The sequence below is a fragment of the Anneissia japonica genome, unplaced genomic scaffold, assembly GCF_011630105.1.
Source record: "Anneissia japonica isolate Jap-2015-1 unplaced genomic scaffold, ASM1163010v1 scaffold1165_len1893470_cov193, whole genome shotgun sequence".
NCBI lineage: Eukaryota > Metazoa > Echinodermata > Crinoidea > Comatulida > Comatulidae > Anneissia > Anneissia japonica.
The window spans coordinates 1566195-1585237 of record NW_022709613.1 but is presented as its reverse complement, the minus strand read 5'-3'; the positions used below and the strand labels follow the sequence as shown (position 1 = coordinate 1585237).

At 32.2% G+C, this 19043-nt stretch overlaps 1 protein-coding gene across 2 annotated transcripts in view; it reads left to right on the top strand.

Moving 5' to 3' along the window:
- Positions 1-19043, top strand: part of LOC117106829 (alpha-N-acetylgalactosaminide alpha-2,6-sialyltransferase 2-like) — a 37451-nt gene that overhangs the window by 8183 nt on the left and 10225 nt on the right. For both annotated transcript variants that reach the window (XM_033248300.1, XM_033248299.1), the window contains exons 3-5: positions 6014-6185; positions 9052-9211; positions 10068-10176. In XM_033248300.1, coding sequence (XP_033104191.1) covers positions 6014-6185; positions 9052-9211; positions 10068-10176 — 441 coding nt within the window. The remainder of the gene's footprint in view (positions 1-6013; positions 6186-9051; positions 9212-10067; positions 10177-19043) is intronic.

The following is a 19043-nucleotide window of genomic DNA, read 5'->3' as shown; positions in this document are numbered from 1 at the left end:
CGATGATCTGAGCATTTTAAGTTCTTTTGAAACGATTTCAGGGAATATTTGTTGACAATACGGGTACATAAGAAAATATTTTTAATCACTATCACAGGGTTTGGATGGGGTTTGCACTGTGTTTTGGGGGGTTTGCGGGGTTTAGCAATTTTTTTATACAAAAAATGGCTTTTTACCCCAAAAATAGGTTGTGATGAACATAAAATTATGATTTTTTTTATTGAGATACCAAGTTGAGTCCTATACTACATGATTCAATCACTATCACAGGGTTTGGATGGGGTTTGCACTGTGTTTTGGGGGGTTTGCAGGGTTTAGCAATTTTTTTTTATACAAAAAATGGCCTTTTTACCCCAAAAATAGGTTGTGATGAACATAAAATTCAGATTTTTTTTTATTGAGATACCAAGTTGAGTCTTATACTATGTGATTCAATTACTATCACAGGGTTTGGATGGGGTTTGCGGTGTTTTTTTGGAGGTTTGCGGGGTTTAGCAATGTTGTTATACAAAAAATGGCATTTTTACCCAAAAAGTAGGTTGTTACGAATGGAACATTGTAATTTTTTTTACTGAGAAACCAAGTGAGTCCTATACTACATGATTCAATCACTATCACAGGGTTTGGATGGGGTTTGCAACTGTGTTTTGGGGGGTTTGCGGGGTTTAGCAATTTTTTTATATAAAAAATGGCCTTTTTACCCCAAAAATAGGTTGTGACGAACATAAAATTCAGATTTTTTTTTATTGAGATACCAAGTTGAGTCCTATAGTATGTGATTCAATCATTATCACAAGGTTTGGATGGGGTTTGCACTGTGTTTTTGGAGGTTTGCGGGGTTTAGCAATACCCCACCCGAACTATGTATACACACACAAATATTTCTTTACTGATCACTTTTTAGTAACGCGTCATAATAAGTATTCACGTAAATACTGTACTCTCTAATGACTCAAGTTACTGTATGAACTTTTTTATATTTTTAATAAAACCAATTTCTTTAAATTTTAAATACATTTCCCCCTGAATTTGTGATAATTCGTTATCACGCATAGGCTTGTGCTAAATATGTGCCAAATTTAGGATCACGCATGTGTTTCTGCCAAAATCAATTTGAAATGTGGGACCGTCCCGCACCCCACACGATGCGAGATGGTTGGTAATGCAACTATGTAGTTTGAATGTGTGGTCAGATATGAATATTGATAATTGTGTGTCCTGTCATTCAGTAGCTTCAGCCCTGAAAGGTTCTCCAAGCAACAGATGTCATGTCTTATCCTATATAAAGTGTCACATTGAGTGTTGGTATCAATATGACAAAGTAAAATACTGTAGTCTACATTTTGTTTAATCTGAAATCTATTGTAAACTTCAGTTATTGTATCCTTATACTAATTTTATGATCTATTTGATATTTAAAGGAAATAATTGGCGATACCTTGGGAAATAAAGATCATTAATATCAAACTACTCAAGCAAATAAAAGTTCACACTTTTTCATCGTCATTCCATTTCACATTTACTCAAGTTAGAAACATTAGTGTGAAGATTACAGTAAATCTGTATTCGCGCTTATAAATTGCTTTCTGTTGTTTAAAGGAAGAACCTTGACCATGTATTTATTGGCTGTACATTCCAATATATACCATACTGTGGTTTGGGTGCTGGCTTGAATTTTATTTTTTTTATTTTTTATTTTACAGTTACGTCTGCTCACTTGTTCTGCGCATAGAGACTCTCGTATTTTGCGCAATATAAAAATGAATAACCTTTACTGCTATGTTACTATGGTATTTTGTAAAGTGTTTTGTGGTTGAACTTTTATGCTACTTTATTGCATACAAATATACTGTAGTAGTTGGTTTAGTATAAACCAGCTAATGTACACTATATTTGTTCCCTTCTATTGTAAAAATCAGAAAATGCAGTTCTCCATCCTGCTTGGAAAGGTACTTTAGGGTCATTCCATATCAATCTCCAAAAAAAGTGAAAAGTTTTAACCTTACCGATTAAGATTTTGATGAAAATGAGTGTGGTATCAAACATCCAAATCTCAATCCAAAATTGGATCAGTATTTTGCAGTAACGGTCTGCTCTATTACTGATATACCATACTGATTTACTGCATACAGTACTTTATGTAGGCCTAAATTTATATAAAATATATTTTTTTTATTATGTATTGTTATTTGTGTTAATTAATGTTAAATTATTTTCAATAATTACAGAAATTTGTACTGTACCTCGCCTTTTGCCAAATGATAACATTTTCTTAATTATTATTAAATTATTAATTAAACTGTTTATTATTTATTATTCACTATATAATTAATGGTTACTATGATTTCATGATGTGGTTAAAATTTTTTTAATTTTTTTTTTTATCATAAATCCAGATTATTGTCGTATAGCATTCTATATCTATTATCAAACTAATCATTATCTTATAGTGTCACTATAATTTTTTTGTAATCATCTTTTTTCCTAATCATGGTCATCACTCATCATTCGCTGACGTACTTACTGTAGGAGTAGGCCTATCGTCATAAAAATCTTGAATCATCTTTAGCGTACAATATCGCTATGTGATCCTTCATGATCACAAATCTTCCTTCATCACAGTGTGTTCCATGCCAAAGTCAACACATGAATCTATAATGATGATGGTGGTTTATTGTAATCAATACTGTACTTGTGCTGTCCTGACTGCCATCATTATCAGCTCATTATTATTTTAATTAATACATGTCATAAATGCTGAATGGGATCATCTTCTGTACCAATATTTGGATTTGAAATAGAAATGAATGCTTAACATAGTACAGTATTATAATTTTAGGATTAATGCATATTTGCACACCAAACTATCTTTCGTTTACTGGGCCCTTGAGGATAAAAATATGCTTTTACACTGATCAGGTTACTCAGGGAAAAAAATATATTTATTTAAAATTTTAATAAAATTAAAAAAAAAATTAAAATTGGTTATTTTGTAATGTACTGTACAGTGAAGTATAAAAATTATTTGAGAAAATCTTGAATGATTAATGAACTGAAGCCCACAAATAATAAGAAATTGATGACTATGAAGAACTGAACTCAAATTTCCAAAACTAATCTGTTGGTGTGAAATACGATATTATTTGATAATAAATGAGCAACTGATATCAATGTTTTGTTCATTAAACAATATACAGTAGTAATCATGTACTGTAGTTCTTTTGTGGTTTGAAATGTCAATGAAAATTGGTTTGGTTTTTCAGTGTCAATTTAGGGACTTGCTTATGAGAACCGTAACAAATATTGTTTATCATCAAATTTTTTGACAACCTTTCCCCTACAGTAAGTAGCATATCTGTCACAATGTAAAGCACTTCATGCCTTTTGCATGAATCAAGGATCAGACAGTATTCAGCTCTCACAGCATATTGCAAAGAATGTCTGAGGCATGAATTACAATATGATTAATGACTTATTCGTAATCATTCTCATTTTTGTAGGGTTGCAAAATCTCCCTACTGTTTCTTTTGTGCCTTATTGTTTTTGGCATCAACTTAAGTAAAAAGCAAAACTTGATTAGATTTCTTGTTAAATATACTATACAGTACCTTGCATCAATTGACGGAATATTAATTATTATTTATCATCAGATAGTACAGTATTTACTTGTATCACTCTACAAGCAATTCCTATATCAATATTCTTAACAAAAATTTCACTAATAACCATAATAAAAAATAAATTAAAAACATTTGAACCCCAAACTGTGGTTTATCTTCACTTTTCAAATTAGATTTAGAAAGTTATAGTATTATATGTGTGATGCTTACAGTATGTGCCAGCAATGTTTTTTGAGACAACAATGGAGTACAGTACCATACAGGTACCTTATTTTAATAAACGTCCCCCTTGAATAATCGCCCACTCTAGAACCTCATTTGGAATACGTCTCCCTCGAATAAACACTCCCTCCCCCCTAAATGATTGTAAACAAATCTAATGGGAGCAACATCTCAACACATTCTGTTAAAGCTACTCCAGTAGAATTACATTTTTTCTAACCTGGTTGTATCAGTAAGTCTTTATTATCACGCAATAACACATTTTGACAGTAATTACTGTATGTGTTGTAGTTCCACATTTACAGTGACATTTAAGGGCATTTATTTGAGTTATGTATTCATTTTACACCCTCAAAATAAATGCCTCTCTCAAATAACACCCCCTCAAATAACACCCCCTCAAGAACCCTTCTCAACAGTAACCCCCTCCCCGGGGTGTTTATTCAAATATACTGTATACGGTCTTTATTTAACTAGATAAAAAACCTCTACAATCAGACGCTAAATAAACAGTTACTGTATGCATAATTCACTTGCTGTATTTGAACAAATATTGTAAAAGTATACGGTAGCTCTGTTCACAGTGAAATTTAGGGGCATTTATTTGAGTTATGTATTCATTTTATACCCTCAAAATAAACGCCTCCCTCAAATAACACCCCCTCAAGAACCCTTCTCAACAGCAACCCCCTCCCCGGGGTGTTTATTCAAATATACTGTATACGGTCTTTATTTAACTAGATAGAAAACCTCTACAATCAGACGCTAATAATTTACTCACTGTTTAAAATTGAACAATTATTGTAAAAGTATACAGTACTGTAGCTCTGTTTAAGCCACCATTAAATACTACATAGTGAAAAAAGAAGAAAGGTGACGTGAAACATGACTAGGAGTGGCCTTTCTTCTATTTTCAAAGCACTATTGTTAGAGAATAATTTCCTTGTCACAAAGCCTAAATGTACAGAAAGTGGTTTTGTGATTAAATTACTTTCATATCTGGTATATGGTGGCTATTCATAACAATCTGTGTATGTGTGTATTTTTCCTTTGAGTTTAGGGCTTTAGAGTTACATGTTTTTTAGGATTGAATTTGTAGAATGATGATGATTTTAACATATAAACATGGCTGTAGCCATTTTTTTTTTATACATGTAGTTATATGTACTTATACATACTTTAGACAACATTTATTTGGCTATTTAGAATTCTGCAACAAGTATTTACCATTATTTTTCATTTTTTTTAAATTTATGATATATTACTTTATATCACATACTTAATAAAGTCTAAGAGAAGATTTATGAATGGTTTTATAGTTCAAACTACTACAATATTTTTATTATTTTTATTTTCCTGCATAGACGACCTGCAGTTGATAAATGAAGGTTAACAAACTATTATCAAGACTTGTTTATTTCTCATGGGGTCTACTGTATCCCTCCTTTATAGTTGGATGTTTAATATATTCACCATTATTACACTTAATTTTTATAAATCTCACTATATATAGAGTAGGCCTACAATTTATCATCAGTCAAAAATCAAGATTTGTTTAATATTGGTATTATTGTAGGTGTACATACCCTACAGTACAGTAAGTGTATACACACTACATTTTTGTTGGCCCTTTAATCTGGAGCTCTGTTACTTGGAACTGTACAATATATTAAAATATAAATATTGTCACTTTAAAAACACAAACTTGGAAAGGTGGCCTTGCCAAGTCACCTTTCTTCTATTTTCACTATATTTAATGGTGGCTTAAACACAGCTATACTTATACAATATTTGTTCAATTTACAGTAATTTATATGTAACTATATATTTAGGTACTTTAAAGTGATTTTAAATTTAATGTTAGATTGTGGGATACAGGGGGAGGTGCTATTGTATATTAATGAGGCTAATGGAATTGTTAAGTGTTGATGGTTATAATAAGATAACAGTGATAATCGATTGATAGAGTTAATGGTGATGATATGAAATGTGGTGGAATAGTAAAATTACTGATTAATAATATAGAAATAAATTATAATTTTAAATAAATATAAATTTTAAGTCTTTTTTTGCAATATTTAATTTTACTGACTAATTAAACTAGTGCATGTTTTGATATAAATGTGTCAAATTTGTTAAACTGTATATCACTCTGTTTTTTTCCCCTGTAGACGTGTCCAAAGACTGTATCACAAATAACCAAATATTCAAGTTGGTTCCGAGATCGCTACATTCCAGATATCAAACTGTTTATGGATGAAGAAGATGTCAACAACTTCACAAATTTTTATAAACTGTCGCATTACAGTGCTCCTTTCGGTTTACGGTCACACAAACGAGAGGGTGAGTTGATTGGTGAAGCATTTTCCCTTTTTTCAATTCAATTCAATTCAAAAGAAACATTTATTTACTTCCTCATGTAATCCTAATATTATTTATGGAAAATTGTAATAAAAATTTAATCACATTTTTTTCATACACAAAAAAATGCAGATTCGGAAAGGGAAGAAGGCAAATGCCCAAAAAGATTTGAAGCAAATCTTGTGTTGGGCCAGCCTAAATTAAAACAAAAAACATAGTGAACAAGGACAGAAAAAGGAAACGGGACAAAGCACAAGGACGAAACACAACAGCAAGAACATAAAATACAAAAAAAAATAAAGTAAAATAAAAAATAAAAAAAGGTGATTTTTTAAATTTAGCTGTATAAATTTTAAGTGATTCAGAGTTAACAGTTGATGAAGGTAGGTTGTTCCATAATTTGGGTTTAGAAAATCTAATATGTTTGGAAGTAATTCGTTTTGTGGGTCTGGATGTAAATTGATGACCTACTGTAGCTCTTGTATGATTCTCATGAATGAAAAAGGAAGGTTTAAACATACAGTATTACAAAAATAAAGGAAGAAGAGAATTAATAGCAGAATATAAAAAAATAGATTGCTGTAATGCATTATTATCATAATGTTAAGAAATTTAAAATTCAAGAATAAAGGAGAAGAATGAGATCACGATGAAAAGCCACATAAACCCTGACTGCCTTTTTTTTGGATGGTTAAGAGTTTGTTGAGGTTGGATGTGTAGGTATTTGTCCATACAATATTACAACAGGTCAGACAAGGAAGGATCAGGGAGCAGTACAGTATAAGTAATATGTTGGGAAGGATAAATGAGGAAAGTCTAAAAATGACACCAAGGCTCTTGGAAACTTTGTTTTCAATTTCTTTAATGTGCATTTTCCAAATTAACCCAGGTAAACTCCTATAAAAAATTTGGCACTTTGGACCTGAGGTATAACATGATTATCTATGTATAAAAATGTTATGCAGTATGTTGTTGAGTCAATAAATTTGTCCTCTTGAGGGCTCCGAAAGAGAATGAAGCTGCATTTTTTTATGATAAATGGATACTGTAGCTTGTTACATGCAAAATATTGAGACATGAGCGTCATGATTTACAGTATGGAAAAGAGAATGAATATCTTTGGAAGAATAAAATGCAGTTGTGTCGTCAGCATAAAGAAAGAAAGAGAGGGAATTTGAAGATCTGTAAATGTCATTAATGTACAAAATAAATAAAAGAGGACCTAATAATAAACCTTGGGGGATGCCACATGTTACAGGAGAAAAATTGGCATACTTAGTGCATTGATTTTAAACGGTTAGTCAAATAACTTTTAAAAAGATTTAATGCAGGACCCCGCATGATATGTCCTTGCTGCAACAAGCATGAAAAATTTCCTGTTTTACATTTAATCTTTTACAATAACATAATTACTTTATTTTTTTTTATCTCTTGACTTAGTTTGATGACAGAACAGTAAGGTACACATTCAAATTAAAAAAGAAATGTTAAAATATTTTCTTTGTTAATTAGCCGACCACTGTCTGTGACAGCTGTATCTCATTGTTAGTTATATTTGTCTTCTATACAGTAATTTACTGGTGGTGTTAAGATTTGTAGTCAGCTAAAGTAAATTATAATTTTAAGTGCAGTACATTGTTGTTGTACAAAACAGTATTGGATTTTTCATTTATAGCTATTTTGTATTTAATCTGGCACTGAGAATTAAAAATACATGAAAAGTAATACTGTTACTAAGGACGACAGTTGCCTTCCATAGGTGTCGCCAGCAGGGGGTGGGGGGCTGGGGACCAGGGCCCCCGTCGGGGAGAAAAAAAAATATATATGTATTTTCTACATATTAGTAGACTATAAAATCAATTAAATAAAGCCTTTGAAACCCCTAAATTGTCAAGATTTTCGGGGTCTTCGCCCCCAGGACCACTTTTATTAACTTTATAATCGAAGCTCGACCACGCCCACTTTGCTTTCGTCGGGGAAGCCTGACCCCTCGTCGGGGCATCAGCCCCCTCGTCGGGGACCTCGGGCAAATCCTGGCACCACCCCTGTTGCCTTCTTTACTTATTTTGAGTTATCGTTTGAAGGTTTGCAGATCTCCTAATGACGATTGAAGCAAAATATCAAGACATTCTCAACAAAAACAACAGTTCTTTTCAGAACTATCTATGTGGTGTACCAAATGCATTTAATATATTATTCTGAGTTTCCATACCGTATTTTGAGATTGTTTAATGTAAAACCAGGAGTTTGTAGAACAAAGTTGAAAGTACAGTAATTATCGGTTTTGTAAAGAGTACCACTGTGAATCATTGATGGTTCTTATCTGTCATAAAACTGTAATGATAAAGTCCAATTGAAAAGGTGGGTCAGAGTGGAAAAGTGATATTTTGATATTTCTATACAGTACTGTGCCAGTTTTGATTTGACACTTTGATTGATCAAAACATACTTTATGGATAAAAGTCAAATAGATAATCGTAGTAATGGTTGAAGTTTTAGTGAAATCACTAGCCAATACAGTATTACATTTACCGACATCAATTTCAGGCCATAATAAAAATACGTCTGCAGATTACAACAAAACTGCTGTCAAGCCACATTTATTTATTTGTTTATATTTTGTTTACTTATTGCTTGCAAATATCAAAAGATACAATTAAAAAAATCCTGAGGACTTAAACCACGGTATTTACATACATAATTCCAATTGAAGTACTAGTAAAGATAAACCTAAAAAAACAAACCTGGCTTGGTACAGATTTTACTTAGCTCAGTGAGAAATGCCTCCACCCACTTTTTGTTTCTTCTGCAGTAAATGTGTTATGACCTATATTATTTTCTTTTACAGTTATTGGCAGAATTTTAAATAATCCTAACTTCACCAACCCATTGCTGAAATTAAGAGACAATCCCCAGAACTGCGTACGATGTGCTGTGGTTGGATGTGGTGGCATTCTTAATGGATCAAATGCAGGCCCAGAGATCGATAGTCATGATGTTGTTTTCAGGTAAGTAATGAATAATGTTTAAAGGTTTATATAGTTATAAATCATTAATTTTCAACCAGTTCATCAATCATTTGTGAAGTCTTTTATTTAAAAGTTGGCTTTCACTGTCTTCCAATACCATAATAAATAATTAAGCAACAAAGATAAGATTAAGAAAATGAAAGGAAAATATAAATAAATCACTGTTGAACATGAGGTCTACTAAGTGGAATGCCCCTAGCTGGTATTCATCTGTGCATTACTGTAGAAGTGGTAGTTTTTTTTTTTTGTTGGGGGGGGGGGGGGGTGTTGTCTTTTTCGAGGTTGAGTTTTTAAAGGGGAACAGTTTGGGATTAGTGTGGGCTTGTTTTTAAATGATTGTGTTTTTAAGAGATTAGAGAAAAGTTTGTTAAGGAATTAATTTTTCAATGTGGAAAGGAGCAAAGTTCAACAAACCAACCAACTCCAACCAACTCTGTCGTTTTATAAAACATTTTCATAGTCAAAAAATACAGTAGGCCTATTATAAACACCTGTTATTTGAGACAGCTGGGATTAACATGAACAAAATAATGTCAATTATTAAGATTACTGTATCTACTGTAAGTGTTTGTTTTGTTATTTGTTCACATATTGCAGCTTAATTGTTTTGGTCAGTGAGTGGTAGAGATCTTTTAATTATACTTACCCTGTTGACCCTTCCAAAATAAACACTGTCTCAGTGTTTTAGGTAAATAAAATACAATATTATAAAAAGCTAAAACATAGAATACTAGGCCTAGGTTTTATTGATCTGTATTGAACCATCATGTTGGAATTCAAATGCAACCTTCTAACATTTACTATTTCTTACTTTACAATATTTGACCTAATTTAGGCTTAATAGGGCCATTTCCAGAGGACACTTTGCTGAAGATGTTGGAAGAAAAACAACTTTTTATACATTTTTTCCTGAGTCACAACATATAGCTGATGTAGAAGATGAGGTAAGTGGTTAAATATTGTAACACAAATATTTTGTATAGGATTGTACTTTATATAGAGTGGAGAATATTTAATCCCAAAATGAAAAATAAAATACCTATGAAAATGAAATTAGGTAAAATAATGTGGGAAAATGTATTTATTTAACATAATTCTGTTTTTCTTTAAAATTAGAAAAATCCTAGCAAGAAATACACCCAAGTAGGTTAAAACCCAGTAATTATTATAAAGGCTTCATTGCACACACATAAAAAGAAACCTGACCAAGAAAAAACAGGTTGTAGACATATGGGTACGATTTGTGCCTAATGTAGTATGAAGGTAGAAATACTGTACTAATTCACCTACTGTACTATATAGGTTAAAAAATTATTCAGTTATTGATTTGTTACATGTCTATAATGCTGCATCCTTGGTGGAATATTATATTAATAATCAATGATGATGGTGATAATGATGATGATGACGGAGGTGTTGGTCGAAATATTATGATAAAAATAATAGTAAAATATATACTGCATCTTGACAAGTGATAGATAATCATATCAAATGATATGATATCAAAAATTTACATAATTATAGTCTTATTTCAGTTTGTATGATGATTTAAAACATTATTAGAATGGTTAAGAACAATTATGTTTCTGCATAATAATAAAGATCTGTATCTTGTATTGGACTGACAGCATGCATTCCACAGATCCTGTACTACAATAGACACACAAATTTCATCTGTGCTGCAAATCACTTTGACAGATTGTGTTAAGGCCCTATTAAAAATATTATTAGTTTATCATCCTATCTAGGCTGGAAAAGAATTTTTTAATTTTTTTTAAATTTTGCTAAAGCCAAATATCACCCTTAGGTTGTTTGATGGTGCATTGATATTCAAAGTAAAACATGAATGAGATAATACAAACAGTATACTACTAACTATTAAATAAACTAGAAATTGCAAATTGCAAGTGAAGTGCTGCGAAGTACAACTACATATAAATGTTCTTCGAACAAAATTATTTATGCGAGTCAAGTGAAAATAATGAATAATAAAACTATAACAAATAATATGAGACACGACCCATTGTCTATATTAGAACACTTCTCATTGGGTAACTTCTCATTGGGTATTCAAAGTCATAATTTTTCATTTTTGTCAAAAAGTGTCTATAGTGTGGTGAATTATGGTTTAGGTTTTTTTAACTAAAGTTTCAAAAATTTCTATGTATGTGGAAAATGTAGTTGATTACCAAAGGTTACAATTTTTATTTTGAAGACTGCATGGTCTAGGAAGTGTACATTTTTTTATGGGGCAAGTTTCCAAGGGCGGGTATTAATACCGTTCGTATAGAATGGCAATCCTTCTAGTCGATTCTAGAATGTTGACTGATAATCAGGGATTAAATAAATGATATTATGTAATAATGTGATGATCCTGTCTCTTATACACATCTCCTGACCAAGAAAAAACAGGTTGTAGACATATGGGTACGATTTGTGCCTAATGTAGTATGAAGGTAGAAATACTGTACTAATTCACCTACTGTACTATATAGGTTAAAAAATTATTCAGTTATTGATTTGTTACATGTCTATAATGCTGCATCCTTGGTGGAATATTATATTAATAATCAATGATGATGGTGATAATGATGATGATGACGGAGGTGTTGGTCGAAATATTATGATAAAAATAATAGTAAAATATATACTGCATCTTGACAAGTGATAGATAATCATATCAAATGATATGATATCAAAAATTTACATAATTATAGTCTTATTTCAGTTTGTATGATGATTTAAAACATTATTAGAATGGTTAAGAACAATTATGTTTCTGCATAATAATAAAGATCTGTATCTTGTATTGGACTGACAGCATGCATTTCACAGATCCTGTACTACAATAGACACACACATCTCATCTGTGCTGCAAATCACTTTGACAGATTGTGTTAAGGCCCTATTAAAAATATTATTAGTTTATCATCCTATCTAGGCTGGAAAAGAATTTTTTAATTTTTTTTAAATTTTGCTAAAGCCAAATATCACCCTTAGGTTGTTTGATGGTGCATTGATATTCAAAGTAAAACATGAATGAGATAATACAAACAGTATACTACTAACTATTTAATTTTAAAAAAAAATGAAAAAAAAAAAATTCCAAAAAATAACTTTTTTTTTTCAAAAATATTTGGTTTTTCAATACCATAAAAGAAATGCATGTGAGGGTGATAAACTAATATTTTTTTTTATTGGCCCTAAGAGATCTATAGTTAAGATCCATTTTACAGACTTCAATGGATTTGAACTTACTAAAGTAGGAATAAGCTATGTATATCTAATGAAATAGACAAAATCATGCTTTAAATTAATGATTATTTTTTGACAACTATAAATTATGGAGCTGGGAGAAGTATTTCCGAAAGCAGTGCAATGTTGTTGGGTTGCTCTTTTCTTTGTTTGTATTTAAGCAACATTTAAGATACACACAGTAAATCGTCAGTCTATATTATAAATTGAGTATTAGGCCTTAATATTTGTGCCCATTTTCTGTCCAGACACTTGCACAGCTCGGGAAGAAGTATATCGTAGCACCATTCTTTTAAATGTATTATTATTACTGGCGTATTTGGAGCTCCTATTTATGTCTATATATATAAAACCATTTTACGAATCTACAAAATATTGGACGAGAACTTGTCACGCTACAAAAGCCACACGTGAGAATTCATTTTTCAAATTATATTGGTACAGTACAGTGAAAGGAGTAAGAAGAGTATTCAGTATGTAGTAGCGTACCACTTCAGTGATTGCGGCTGATATAAACGTATGTTTGTCACTAAATATAATGGAATGAAATACATTATAAAGTGACCATTTTAATCACTAAAATAAGTCAATATGTGACGAATAAGGAATGTCTACAGACTACATCCATCACAACATTTTAGCATGAATTGTATAATCTATATCTTACCATATTTTACCATATTATTTACCAGTAGGCATAGTATCTTTACCTGCTTTAACATTATAAACAAAATTATTAGTGGCTCTTCTTAATTTAAAAAGTAATTTGACTTTCATTTGCAACGGCCTTTCTAAAATTACAATTAAAGACAAAACAGTATTTAATGCTTTAGAATATCATTTGTGTTTTTGTTCAATGTTATAAGGTTTGCGGAATAGAGTTAAAATTAGACTTGCAGCATTTGGCCGACTGGGCTTCACAGAATGAATATTTTCTGGGTGGATCCATAGGGGGAGCCACCACCTTAAACATGTTAAAGAAGGGGTGGATTTAGTGGGTCGTTTTCAGCCATTAACAATGTGTGTTTTACAGGGTTTGTTTAATGTGACTGTACAAATCAATTCCTGCTTTTCAATCACAATTTATTAATACCGTTCGTATAGAATGGCAATCCTTCTAGTCGATTCTAGAATGTTGACTGATAATCAGGGATTAAATAAATGATATTATGTAATAATGTGATGATCTTAACTCATTAAGGAGGGGAGATGTTTTTTAATTAAAAATATAGTGATGTCACAAGATTTGATCACTGGACCCTCAGATTTGAAGGCAAGCATCTTCACTACCAACCTACTACTGTACAGTACATCTCCACGTAATGAGATCCACAATGGCTGTCTATGAAAACTGTCCTTGTAATTAGTACGTATGTACAGTATGTAATAAACATCGGAGCATGAGAATAAAAATACAGCAATAGAACGATTGATGCATGCTGAAATTTGCATTCAAAGCGATACATGTGATGTTATTTCAGCATGAGTATGCACGGTGCCTGGAGCCAAATTAGGGGAAGAAATTGATATAGATATTCTAATATGTTTTAAATATTTAAAAATCAATATCTTATTCTTATCTGTTTAATACTAATTATTGCATTAAGACTGTTTAATGTCTTAGAATATTCATTGTAAACCATATCAAAAACTACTTTTCACAATTTGTATTGTTTTGGAAACCCCTTCAGTTTTATGATCATGAGTCAACCTTTAACAAATTTTAAGCAGTCCACAACTTACAATGGTACCCAAAGCCCAGTAGTGTATTGAACAGTTTAAAAGGGGGCTGGTGGGGGTCTGTGAAGAGAATGTGAAGGGTGGTAGCTGTAAAATGAGGTGGTGTGAGGTAATTTTTATATAAACTGCTTGAGTCTAATATTTTTACTTTGAAAATTTGTAGTGAGTGAGCACCCAGGGAGAAGAAATACCATATTTCTTATACCATAAGAAATACCCACCATATTTCACTAACGACTGTTAACTGATGACACATCCACACAAAAATTTCCTGTAACCCAATTATGGGTCATGACTGCTGGTGTATTAACCCTTTCAAATAGACCTATCTTTAATAGTGGGAAGGGTTTCTCCCAGATGCAATTGCTTAGACAAGGCGGAAATTATATTTGGCCCATGAGATCAACTTTAAAAATAATTTGTTCCTTCAAACAAATTAAGAACCAGGGCCATAGACCATCTGCATACAGAACAAGAACATGTTTTTCTTGTTATTATTTGTAGTGTATTTAATATTTAAAGGAGGTTGAACCAATGTCATTGTATTAAATAGCTACAGTCGTAATAATTCCGTTCCTCGACTGATTGAATGTTCTTAACATGGATTGTTGAGCACACAACATGCTGAAGATTTATTTAACCACTTTGCTCCGAATTGCTCGGCATTTTATTAACGTTTGAAAATGTTAAATCTTTCAGTGCATGCTATAAATCATGTGCTTGCTTCTCTATCCTTATTCCTTGAAGTATTCTGTTTGAAAATCTTTAACTTTATTCCAATTGATGAATGTTCCATTGCATTTTTAGATGTTGTTCTTAATTAATTAATATTTGCATAAACTTACTTTTTTTATTGTAAATATAATGCAATTCAGCCGTAAGGCTGCGATTTATAATGTGTTTGTTGAATAAAAAAATAATTGCATGGCCTTTTAAGCAATTTACATAGGGTAGGGTAAACAGCAAGCAAAGAGCGTCTTTCATTAACCAGATTAATACGCTGTTGTAGTACTTTCTTTAAAGCCTGTGGCAAACTGTTTCAGTTAGCATTTCTTGTGGGTTGCTTGGTTTGATGCACTGTGAAACATGTCTCCGAGGACCTTCTCTCTTGCCCTTCATTTTGCTGGATGGAGGGGAACACCATGCCAAAGTTTTATGCCATACAGTACATTACTGAACAAGGTTGTATTCGTTGATCTTGGTATACAGTATCTGTAGTTGCATGTTATGGGCTAAACAAAAAACTCTAGTTTATTTCTTAAAATAGAAATCTGTGTCAGATCAGAAAGTTATAAAATTATACCTCCTTGGTCAGATCAGTGTTTATTTTCATTTTTTTCTGATTTATGAGCAACTGTGTCTGATATTTTGCTGGATAGCACCTGCTTAGCCTTGTAACTGCAAGGCAATATTTAAGTTGACATATAAATATCCATTATTTATATTATTATTCAATTTATTTAATGGGCAATTACCCAGTAACAGGAAGATTGAACGTAGCTATTCTGGATATAACATGGTCCAGGGTTCAAGGGTTAGACTCATGTAAAGTAGGTAAAGTACAGTATTCAATTTCACAGAATTATTATTATCGTTTGAAGTTTGCACACAGCGAAGTAATAATATAATAATGCTTGTGGTACACCACGTGCATAGTTCTGAAAAAAAACAACTGTTGTTGGTTGAAAATGTCATGATGTTTAAAATGAGTTGCTTCAGTCGTCTTTTTTGGAGAATAATATCTGATGAGATAATATTCTCCTGAAGACGATCGAAGCAACTCAATCGAAACATCGAGACATTCTCAACAAAAAACAATTCTTTTTAGAACTGTCGATGTGGTGTACCAAAAAGCATATTATTATTATCCTTGCCAATAAGTCCTTGTTTGCATGTATAGTAGGCTCATATATTTTATTATCATGTAATAGCTGACAAGGAAATCAAAAGAATTGTACTTGGACAAATAATATTTTGAACAATACAGTAATACAGGTTTCCTTCTAATTACAGACCCCTCCAATTACAGTCCCCTCCAATTACAGTACATACAGTACCACCTCCAATTAAAGACCACTTTTCTGTGGTCCCATAACAAATGTCTTTTTATCTTTATTATTCTAATTAGAGACCAAAGCTGCTAAAGACCATGGAAACCCCGGTCCCAAAAGCGGTCTTAAGTTTGATGGAGACCTCTGTATTGATATAATAGAACAATAATATTTTAGATATAGCTTATCTGCTTCCAAAGGGACGATTCAGATTGGAATAGTATAAAGTGTTTGGAGGAGGTCCATTGGGCAGCCATGACACCCCATCGTAGATTGTTGGTTCTTATGTCCAGTGGAATCCTGATTATTAATTTTCTATGATAGCCTAATTTGCAATAGGCGTGAGTACTGTAATTGTGCATAAAAACATAGTGGGTTAAGAGTAGGCCGATAGCCAAAAAAAAGTGTGGTTCTTACTGCTAAAGACTACATGTATTATTTATCTAAATGTAATCTCCAATACGTAATGCTATCTCTTTCAAACTGTTTCCCTGTTGTTATGTCTTTACTTCACTCTTCTGAAAGAAACATTGAGGTCTAGTTCCCCTACAACTCTGCCGTCAGCTGTTTATAATGTCAAAGATGGTGACAGTTTATAAGACTGCAATATATCGGGTGGGATGTTTTGCACCCACTACTAAATTCTTCCCCTGTTCCAACCAGTACATGAACTTATGTGCTACCAGTCCTTTCCATGTCTAGTCTGGTCTATTTAGGACAAAATCCTGCATACACATATTGGACACTGCACCTCTGGCACTCCATACAAATTTCTGTTTATAGACTGGTGGCCACTTTGGCTCACGGCCGCTTTGGCCATACCCTATATAAGACCTGTCCTAATTAAGTTATTCAAATGAATTTCCAATACAAAAAAAACTGATCTGTCCTAGAAAGTTTACTAAAAAGTCAACAATCTGGTAATACTTTTACAGTTATTCAAAGTGAATTGACAAGACAAGACACAGAAATCGTGGGTGAGTTAAAAGTAGCCAAAACATAAAATATATCAAGCAGACACACGCTCCCGCTTGGAGCCACTGATGACAAAAAGTGTCATTCCAAATAAAATTATTATTATAATATTAGTAACAGGTTAGTAAATAGGGCAAATAGGAATTATGGGCATGAAGGCGAATTTGATTGATTGAAAAAAAAAACAAAAAAAAAAAACAGTTCATCGAAAGTAATAAAGATATGATGATGATGGTAAAACCAATTGTACTTGAATTGCAGGGTTCTTGATACCATATTCCAGAAAATGAGACACTACTGACACTACATAATCTTTTGATATAATGTTGTATAAATAGCTAATTTTTTATTTCTGCATTTCTAAAGGGTTCCTCCTAGGTCTCCTAGATACCTGACAAATTTCTGGTTATGACAGCCTACAAATTATGTAGGTCTATGCTTAGGGTATTTTTAAATCTATGAGAAATCATGGAAGTTTACTTGAAAATGTGGGGGGGGGGGCTTCACTATAATGACTATAACTTTTTTTCTCCGAGGAGGATTGAAGAGGAGTTTTTGCATGTTAAAGAGGACACCAGTGCGCATCGATTGATACTAAAAAACCTTTGTTAACAATTTTTTCCCGGTACATCAGTAAAATGACCAGACTAGTTCTTTTAGTAGCAAGTTTCTTCAAATAAATCCATTCCAATTGAAGAAACCAACAAAGAAAAATTCATATAGTTTGTGCTCTTAGTCTTATATTTTTCTTTTTCGAGATTCTATCAAATTACCGGTATATGCAGCCTAGTAGCCTTTTTTTGTCTTCTACTTTTGTTGAGTACGATTCTTAAGACTGATTGCCCTTACACTGTCATTAGTTCTGTAATTGGCAAAAATGGATTCCTATTGTAATCAAAAACCTAATCATCTATGTTCATCTATTTTAAGACATTAGTTTTAATAGGTACAGTACAGCTTAGCTTATTGTTGACAGCAGAGGCGTAGAGAGGTGGTGACTGGCCTTAGTGCAAAGTAATTGCCGGGCCCTAAAAGGCACATGATCGTACCCAGAGACAGAGACTTGGTGGGATCTACATAGGCGAAACTCATAATGCTCATACATTCTGATATTGTTTTTATAAGATACGGCATTTTAACATGCATATATAAATTATTCAAAAACATTCAAGGATATTGAGAACAAAATATAGTCAAGAAGTCATATACAGTATTTTATCGTTGAGGGACTACAGTATTTGGAATTTCTTTGAGTCTCTTTAATATAAAGTATAACAATAGAAATCAATGACCTGATTGCAGTGAAGTAAAATGTAGGCCTTTTCATGAAGTACAATGATCTGACGCGATTGAAAAATGTGCACAATATAGTTCAATAGATTATCAAACAATAACACTTTATGTGGGTGCCGATATTTTAAAGGCTTTAGAAGTACTGTATGTTTTTAAAAAGTATTTCAATGCATCGTACCGTGGTATAAAGCATATGCAAATACCTAACACAAGAAAATAGCCTTGATTGTATTCAATAGGTACGAAGCTGTTCATGGCATGTTTTTTTCGTAAAATGTCATCCTACGTACAGTGTGTGATTGCACGTAATAGGTAAATTGTAATGAATATAATCTCTAATTATGGCCTCTAAACATGATGTATACCAAGTGGAAGATTTAAGTAGGAATTTTTAAAGTTATATTTTTTAATCTATATGCCTAATGAATGCCCCCAGGGTCAATTGTTTTGTACTGCCTGCACTGCCCATACCTATGGGGTGCCATACGCAGCAAAAG